This window comes from Phalangium opilio, unplaced genomic scaffold (assembly GCF_054372755.1).
Source record: "Phalangium opilio isolate 3A_F unplaced genomic scaffold, DU_Popi_V2 ptg000009l_1, whole genome shotgun sequence".
Classification (NCBI taxonomy): Eukaryota; Metazoa; Arthropoda; class Arachnida; order Opiliones; family Phalangiidae; genus Phalangium; species Phalangium opilio.
The window spans coordinates 1196465-1205360 of NW_028324146.1; the positions used below are offsets into that span (position 1 = coordinate 1196465).

At 40.4% G+C, this 8896-nt stretch overlaps 2 protein-coding genes and 1 long non-coding RNA gene across 4 annotated transcripts in view; 1 reads left to right on the forward strand and 2 right to left on the reverse strand.

Moving 5' to 3' along the window:
- Nucleotides 1-16: 16 nt before the first annotated feature.
- LOC149713031 (uncharacterized) overlaps nt 17-8896 on the forward strand; it is a 31650-nt gene continuing 22770 nt past the window's right edge. The window contains exons 1-2 of one of the 2 annotated variants that reach the window (XM_089845275.1): nt 17-350; nt 420-1921. In XM_089845275.1, coding sequence (XP_089701401.1) covers nt 1800-1921 — 122 coding nt within the window. In that variant the 5' untranslated portion in view covers nt 17-350; nt 420-1799. Of the gene's footprint in view, nt 1922-8896 lie in introns of both variants that reach the window. The other variant, XM_089845267.1, reaches the window with a different exon arrangement.
- On the reverse strand, nt 1974-6244 carry LOC149713032 (uncharacterized). The gene is made up of 4 exons (XM_089845199.1): nt 6045-6244; nt 4237-5938; nt 4068-4172; nt 1974-3959 (listed from the first exon to the last, which is right to left on the reverse strand). Exon 2 carries the CDS (start codon nt 5667-5669, stop codon nt 4446-4448), a length of 1224 nt encoding a protein of 407 aa, XP_089701325.1. The 5' UTR covers nt 5670-5938; nt 6045-6244; the 3' UTR covers nt 1974-3959; nt 4068-4172; nt 4237-4445.
- LOC149713033 (uncharacterized) lies at nt 6364-7795 on the reverse strand. The gene is made up of 3 exons (XR_016370451.1): nt 7700-7795; nt 6644-6772; nt 6364-6554 (listed from the first exon to the last, which is right to left on the reverse strand). It is a non-coding gene; the product is annotated as an uncharacterized LOC149713033 (long non-coding RNA).

Consider the following 8896-nt stretch of genomic DNA (forward strand, 5'->3'; position numbering starts at 1 on the left):
AAAGTTCCAATTGACGGAAGTGAGAATTAATTTAGCTCAGTTCAGATCAGTTCTAGAAAATTTACTGTTTTTAGACTAATACTGTTAGTATTGGAGGAAAATAATATGGAGTAGAAAACGAAGCGCGCTTGTCTACCATCTGAGAGGTTCTTCAATAACAAGTGTGAGAGCGTCCTGGTAAACATTCGAGAATGGTGTAAGATTAGGAGTACGTAGTTCAGTCACGAAAATCTGAAGGAAATCGCTGTTTTCTTAATGTTTGGTTGTTGGGCTCGAGACGTCACAGTGACGTAAAAGGTTGTTGAGCGGGAAAGTGACATTTTGAAATTAGCGCTGTTTTGGAAGAAGGAGTAAAGAAGCGCAAATGTTTTTTTTTTTTTTTTCAATTATTAACGAACTCCATCCCTCTCTTCTTCAAGGCGAAAGTAAAGAACTGAAGTTCTGATGCATAGCCCACTCGATCTATGTGTGAGCTGTTTGCGTAGTTGAGCGCGTGATAGAATAGGCTATGACTGATGCCTTTTCTACGTTAATCAAGGCCTGTGCCATTGAGCTGAGAAAATTACCACTATAGTGGCCTTTGGGTTAACCTGCCTATTGGGCTAAGTGGGGCACTTTTGAAAACATCAGGACGGACGGACAGCTACCAAGTTTATCACGCAATGGTGTCGCCATCTCGAAGCCTAGATAAGATATATATAAATTCTTGAAATCAGTCAAATTTCCCGCCTTTTCTTTTAGTTTCCTTGGTTGCACTGGGATGGCGCCTTAAGCGCGTGATATAGTTAATTGGATCTTATATCCTAGCGGATAAAAGGGCACAACTGTTATGGGGTAGTATGATGGAGGCTCAGCTGCAAATAAACTTCCATTCTCACTCCCGTAAAACTACCCCATATGCATGTCATATAAGGAATCTTTCTTATTTCCGGCCCTGGGGCCCCAAGGGGTCTCTACACTCTACAGAATACGGATTACGGAATTTAACTGCCGGAAAAGAGAAGAATTGTCTGCTAGAAGTTCTGCTGAAATGGTTCGGTAGACTAAGTTTGGAATGGGTTTGTGGCAATGACGCGATGTGGACGGTTACTTGAGGATTGGGGACTTGCAGTACTACTTCATGCAACCTCACTCTAGCTAAAAAATATACCTATAGGGGAATCCGAAGAGGGAATAAAATAGCTTCTACTCTGCAAAAAGTACCAGAATAAGGAATTGCGATAAGCTTAGTGGGAGAAGATGCGCTCGAATTGCCAAGTCCCAAACTCGCAATATCGAAGTATTTTAATTTAAACAAAAACCAGTGAGGTGTGGGGGCGTGCAGTGCTCAAGTTGCGTCAACATTCGGCAATTGACATTTGCGTGAATGGAAGAGGATGACAGGCATTGGAAAATTAAACGACATCGTTCATGACGACATGATTCATCATTCACATCACATGAATCGCGAAGAGTCGTCTGCTTAGACATTCCAGTGCGTGACTCGGTTAGTGGCGATCAGGGCCGGAAATAAGAAAAATTTCTTATAGGACATGTGTCCAGTGACCCCCTGTTTGACTGGGAAATTTATAGGACATTGTCCACTGGAGTTTGCAAAAATAGTGTCGGATCTTCATAGTCAAACCATCAACACTACGGAAGATTTATTGGTCAAAATGTCCAGTGACCCCCTTAGTTTTTGAAAAAATTATGGGACATTTTAAAATTTTATTGGACAATGTCCAGTGTCCTGTGCTTATTTCCGGCCCTGGTGGCGATCTGCCGATGGAATTGTTCTAGTATTTGGATTTCAACGAAGAATGAAATGTGGGAGCTTGCGTGCAGTGCTCGCGTTGCGTCAACAATCGGCAATTGACATTAGAATGAATGGAAGAGGAAGAACGGTGATTCGGGATGATCTATGGAGGAAGATAGAGAGGGGGTAAGCGGCGTAAGCCTTGGTTTATTTCAATTTGGAGAGTACTAGTACTATGTATGAGGAATAGTGGGACTCAATTGTAATTGGTTCGTCTGTGGTCTTTAGCCCTTCTTAACCAATTACAATTGAGTCCGATTATTCCTCCCCTTTTTCTTGGCGTCCCACCCAACCTGGGCCGTTCCACAGTTAGCGCGTAGACCTATTTCTCTTAGATTAGAAAAAAAAAAGTGTCAAAATTACATAGGAAAAGTTCTGGTTGAAAAATATTTTCATTTAATGAAATATTTTGGTGAAAATGAAAATTATGAAAAGTAATTTTTTCAAATAATTGATGTTTTATAATGCCTTTAAAATTGAATATTTTAATATCCGCTACTTAAGCCAAAATATTTAGACCACTTATCTTTTAATTTTCAAGGCTTTGTTATCAAAGACACTTTTTTTTTTATTAATTGGAAGAATAGGTCCGTCCCTTGCCAAGTTTAGATTAGGTTAGGCACAGGGACTTCGGGTTTAAAATTGACAGAATTAAAATTATAATTTAACCAAAAATTAAGCTTAAAACATTGGAATAATTAATTCCACGATAATTCAAAAAGTCCTGGAATAATATGGAAAATTCCAGGAAACCAAAGGGATAGTAGCGCTCAGTTTCAACAAAAATCATTAAAGGGTTTCGAATAATGGAAAATATTAAACACTGAGAAACTAGTTGAGTTATAGATAAAATGTTATTTGAAATAAATATTGTCTTGATGCGAGATTCAAGTATCGATTTTACGCCCCTATATCTTAACTTAAATTTAATCGTTACAAAAAATATATTTTGAATTTAATAGAAAACAAACTCGTAAATTCATGAGAAAAAGATGAATAAATTTCGCAAATGAATTGATTCTTTAGTTCTTGAAAATGCCCGTTAAGTTCGCTAGACATTATTTAAAATGAACGGAAAATAAAGTCTTCGTTGCATTTGCGAGACTCGCGAATAAAAAAGTTAATGAATTATTTACAAGGTTGAAATATTTGGCGAAAAAGTTAATTCGAAATGATTGAATTATTTGGTCTGGAATTATCGCGAAACCTTACACGGGAAGTTCTTGAAAATGTTCACCAAGTCTCGCGACACAAATTAATAAAATGTTGAAAACTCATTTAAATATTTTAAAATCCGTAAATGGTTTTAATTGTTCGTGAATCTCGTCACTAATTCTTGAAATTGTTCAAATAAATGAAGACTAATAAATTGGAAATGGCGTCAATTCGTCAAAGTCAAATTGTCGAATCCCGAACTGAGGATATGAACAACGGAAGTAGGTGACTCACTGGAAGGCGGTCCAATGATGAGGAAGGTCAAAGGTCGTTTGTGGTCAAAGTATAGAAGAGGGAACACTCTTTCGCGGACACCGTTTAGTCGGGGGAAGAAGGTGGTGCCCAGTTGTCGGGACAGTGGTCGAATTGTCCGCCAGGACAACAATTCCAAATGAAGGGAAAGTGAACGGAACCACGAGAAAGAACTGCCAGAAGATACTCAAACTGAGAATGAACTGTCCACTTAAATCTAAAAAGATTTAATAATGGTCGTCTGTCCATTTTCCCTTGACCACAATGTCCTTGTTCACAAAACAGAGCCTATCTCCTCAGTAGAAGAGGGAGGGGGGGTTTAGGTTTAGATTAAGGTAAATATTAGGTTAAGGTTAATTTTGAGGTTAGGTTAGATGAGGGGTAAAGTTGGTGTGGTTTATGATTAAGGTTGGTGGGTTCTAAGAGGTTTCCCCTTCCCCGAGGTCAGGCTTCCTGATTTTGGTGGTCAGTTTGCTTCCCCTAGGAAGGGGTCAAAATTGGAAATGTAGTTCTTTCCCGTGGTCTCTCACTCGCTCAAACTCTTAGGGTTCATTTCCCTTCATTTGTAATTGATATCTCGACCTCATCCGTCTGGACTTCTGACGCTACGATGACTTCAAGATGTTAAACTTGCGGCATTTCACGTCTGGAACACGTTCGTTCTTCTTCGCAACTGATATCGTCAGCGACATTGATCCTAAAAAGAAAGGGATGAACGCGTCATTACAAGAAGTTCCAATTGTTTGTCATCCCTCATCATATAAGAGGCTCGACAAACAATGTTACGTTTTGTGCCTCAACTCACCATTTAGATGTAATTCAACGCTTGTCGGATGATATGTTGATGTTGGCTTGTCCGTCGTCGGCTACGTAGTTGTGGTTGATTATTTGTACTGGCGCGTAGACGTCTCTATGTTTAGTTGCGCGATCAATTATTTTTAATCAATGGATTGCGTAGTTTGATCTAAACTTACCATTTAGAAGTTGATGAGATTCCCTTGTCCGTCTTGCACGATGTTCACCGTCCCGTAGAAGTTGGTGGTGATTATTTCTGTGTTCAGTTGACTAATCAGTTTACGTAGGCTTTCGATCTCAATGACCAGTTTCTTGTTTTCATCACTCAGCTCCTCGTTGCGGCCACTCAGCTCCTCGTTGCGGTCACTCAGCTCCGTGTTGCGACTGGTCAGTTCTGTCGAATGATGGCCTTCAGACAAGCTATTTCGGCGTCTCTCTCGGATATTTTCGTTTCCAGCCGATTTCTCAGTTCCTTTATTTCGGCTTCCTTTTTCCGATCGTAGCTGTCTTTTTCGGCCAAGAGAGACGCGATGCGTTGGTTCCTCTTACTTAAGGACTCTGTCAGTTCGACCGTAACTTGTTCTTGAAGGTTGATGTCGTTGCTCGAGGATCCGGCGGTGTTACTTTCCGACGTCAAAGCTCTGATCAGTCGGTTCGATAGTTCCAATCGTTCTCGCTTCAATTCGTCAATCTCTTCCGCCTTCTCTCTGTCCAACTCCTCTTTCTCACTCTTGACCCTTGACAGTTGGCCTTCCAGTTTGGTCACTTGTTCGTTCAAGCTCGATACACTCGCTCGAAGTTTCCAAATCTCTTGCTCCCTTTCGCTCTCAGTTGACTTTTCAGTCTGAACGGATCTCGATTCCGCCGCCTCGCTCTTCGCTCCTTCATTCGAAATTTCTCTTTCTTTCTCCTTCCTTTTTTCGTGTTCATCAAACAATTTTTCTATTTCTTTTCTAACGGAAGCTTTCGCGTAGAACAAGGAGGTGCGGCCATCATTGTCAGTCAAGTGAATGTCGGCGCCCTTTTCCAGCAACAATGTGACGACATCCATGTGACCATTCTGGAAAGCGACGTACAAGGGTGTAAAGCCATCTTTCAGTACCTGATTCACTTGCGCCCCATTTTGGATCAAGTGAGAGACGACATCTAAGTGACCATTCTCGGAAGCGCTGTACAAGGGTGTGGCGCCATCTTTCAGTGCCTGTTTGACTTCCGCCCCATTTTGGATCAAGTGCGTGACGACGTCCAAACGACCATAATAGGAAGCGACGTACAAGGGCGTGAAGCCATCTTTATCGGCCCGATTGACTTGCGCCCCATTTTCCAACAAGTGTCTGACGACATCCAATTTGCCTTCCCTGGATGCCAAGCATAAGGGTGTTCTGCCTACATTGTCGATGTCCTCAATTCGAGCTCCCTTTTCAAGAAGTAGTGTGACAATTTCTACATGTCCATTTAGGGCAGCGACGTGTAATGCCGTGAAACCAATGTCCCCCTCCTTCTTGTTGGGGTCTTCCCCTCTCGCCAATAATGTATTCACTGTATTTACGTCACCATTCCGCGAAGCTTCGTGTAAGTTCTGTGAATGCCGTTTTCTTCTGAGCCACTCCATCAGATTCCAAAGGTTATATTCCTAAGAAAGTTCTTGTTCTATTTCGAGAGGGAGATTGTAGACCTTAGATTCGAGGGTGGCTGATTGGTGAATGCGTAATTCGGGACATTGTTCCTCGCAACACGCGGAAGTACACGGGAAAGTACACTAATGACTGGTGACGTCAAGGACAGGGAAGTAACACAAATCCGCTTGGTGCTCGGGAGCTTCATTGTGTTTCTCGTTGTCGGTTGACGCTCATTTCATTTCGTCGCGTTCGCATTTCGAGCCTATAAACATTAAAGAAACTTCGTCAAAACCAAACATTGAAGAGCTCTAGCATATTTCATCTAAAATTGATCAACTGATAGCTATGGCGTTCTAAACTGCACTCACTTGGATTAAATATTATAAACGACCGCGGGTCATTGAATTCCTGGAAGATACATTGAGTTTTATAATTGACCGCCAAAAAATACCTCGAAATTGAAAAATGTTCAGCAAGGGAAGACACTTTGATTTTAGTGGAAATCAACACTTCTTGGGTTTACGTGAATTGCAAAATTGCACGATAAATTTGTGTTTAAAAGATAATTGTCCAAATGAAGAGTTGACTTGTTTATAAATTAATAACATTCTGAAGAAATATCCCTATCGACATTAACAATTAGCTTTTGACCTAAAGAATAATTAGGGAAGTAAAATTGAAGGAATTTAGTGGTAATCCTGAACAAGTTGTTTCCCGAACTAAACTTCTACTTATTCAAGTTCTACCTTTTCAATTTCGTTGTCGTCGATTGAGATTTAAGATAAGAAACTATTTGAAAATGAACTTTAGCATTTCGATATCAGTCTCTCGATTGTTCCACTTTGAATGAGTTTGGGCGTCTCATTCACGACCACCTGCTATTAGAAAAATATTAATATGCGCCCAATTAAAAATAATAATACAAAACCAGGATTCAAGAAAGAACTCTCGAATTTGATGAAGTTACCTCGAAAGACTTTGTTTCTTTATGGGATATTCAAGGAGTGTTTCACTCCACCGTTCCGACTCTAAGCTCGTGTCTTCATTCGCTCCTCTTCGACGAGTGCAAACTCCCCCATCAACCAGATTCCAAATCCTGCGAAGTTTCAATTTAACTACTTTAATCCCAAGCAACAATGCAATACTGGAATGTGTCTCGGTATAACGACGCTGCAAAGGGTTTCCCTAGACCCCGTAAAAGATGCTAGGAATCGCAGAACCGTCAACAGTTTTACCCCACTGTATACGTGATAAAGCAAATTGGAGGCGATATTTTTTGAGTATAAATGCAACTCATCAGAAGTATATAATACTTCTCTTCGTACCACAAAGCGGGGTAAGTGTAACGTCACTCTTCCCAACATCGGAACATTTAGAGCAAGGTTACTGAAACGAATCACATACGCGATAAATAGTTTCCTCATCAGTACTCTATTAGCGTTTAAATATTTGGCAAGACGCGCTTGCGCATTTTTGTCCCACGTCAAGACGAGGTTTGTGGGATGACTGCTGGGGATTTAGTGCCAAACAATTATAGAATTCACCTTACGGTGCGATGCCCATTTGTAGTTTGATGTGCGGGAGAGCAAACGAAAAGGGGGTGAGCCTGGGAAGAATGACGTTACATAACTAAAGCATTAAGAGGATACAGAGTGTCATCCTTCTTCTATTATCTCCTTCTGAACTCATGCGTAACTGCGTCCTTGCTCTCTACTAAATTTGACTTCAATTTAATATTGTCCCAATTTTCCACGTTACTTTCCTCACGAAAGTTCGGTACAAAAATAGCCCTGACGAATTTTACTCCTATCAAACATCATTATGTGTCATTTGAAATTCTGTAAAACAGAAGCGAAACCAATGTTCCCATATTCCTAAACTATTCTATAAAACCTCGTTATTATTTGATCTGAAGTTCTATAAAACAAATATCCTGTTTTTCACGTATAAAAGGAATTTTTAACTTTTCACTTGACTCCCCGTGATTCGCGCAATGTACTTAATTACTCGAAACTGCACTTACCATTTTGATGTCTCTGGCTTGTTGGACCTGGTTCCTATTCGATTCCTACCTCGATGAGCGCCGTTCTGACGCTCGCCTCTCCCCGTGCAACGCTTTTTAAACGTCGCAAATGCGATACACCATTGTAATCCAACGAACCCAAGGTGACCCCTTTTATCTTCCTCAAGTGTTCAATGGATCACGTGATGTTTTTTAGATTAAGTCACGCCATTTCTTTCTCGAATCCGCATAATTTGTCCTTAATTCAGCTAGCTAGCTAGCTAATTGGACCAAGTCATCTTGCGACTTATTGATTAACCTATCTTTCTCTCTTAGTAATAAATCTACCTTGATAAGTTCTTTTTATCGGAGATTAGAGAAGCGACCGACTCCAATGTTTTTCGTGGTAAGTTCACACTTGGAACTGATCGTTTTGAAATCTCCCTTCGCAGCGATGGTTATAGCCTCGTCATGGGTTTCAATTGCAAGTGTGAACTCGGCTCCATGGTGTTAACATTCGTAATCCTTCACCTTTCCAAACTGAAGAGTGTCATTCTTCCCAGAATTAACCAGATACGAAACATTTTTGAGTTTAATTCCACTTATCAATTTTGAAGATAAGACAGGTAGTCAACGAAAACAACAAACCACTTGAAAGACGCGTACCTTTTTCATTAGCTTAGACAGGATATGATATGAAGAGGCCCCCCCTCCATTTGGCACGTTTAAGTTAATGCCTCCCCCGACACCTCCCAAAATATGGTTTCATTTCCTTCCGAGGAACAAATGAGGAGGAGTAATTCTGGAGAAGTTTCGAGCTTAATTTCCACACACAAAATAAATATCAATAGCTTCGTTTGTCCGCGTTTCAATACGAATACTACAATAGCAACAAACAACCCAAACCTAAAGATTTTCATCTTATTTTCTCAATAAAAATCGTTTAAACAAGATGGCCCCGGCCAGATTAGAGCCCTTTCGTTTGTAAGGCTCCATCTATCGAGAACATTGTACCATCTTTGTTAATAAGGATAAGTAACCCTTAATCCCAGTCCATTTTAATTCACCAATGACTCCCTATCACTTTCAAAATTACCAATGAATAAAAATCTTCACTAGTGCATAGCCCCTCGACGCCTTTAACAGTGCTAAAATGATTTCCCGTAATCTCTAAGTGATCCTTAATAGATGAACAGAAAGTTTTAGTGATTATCTCTT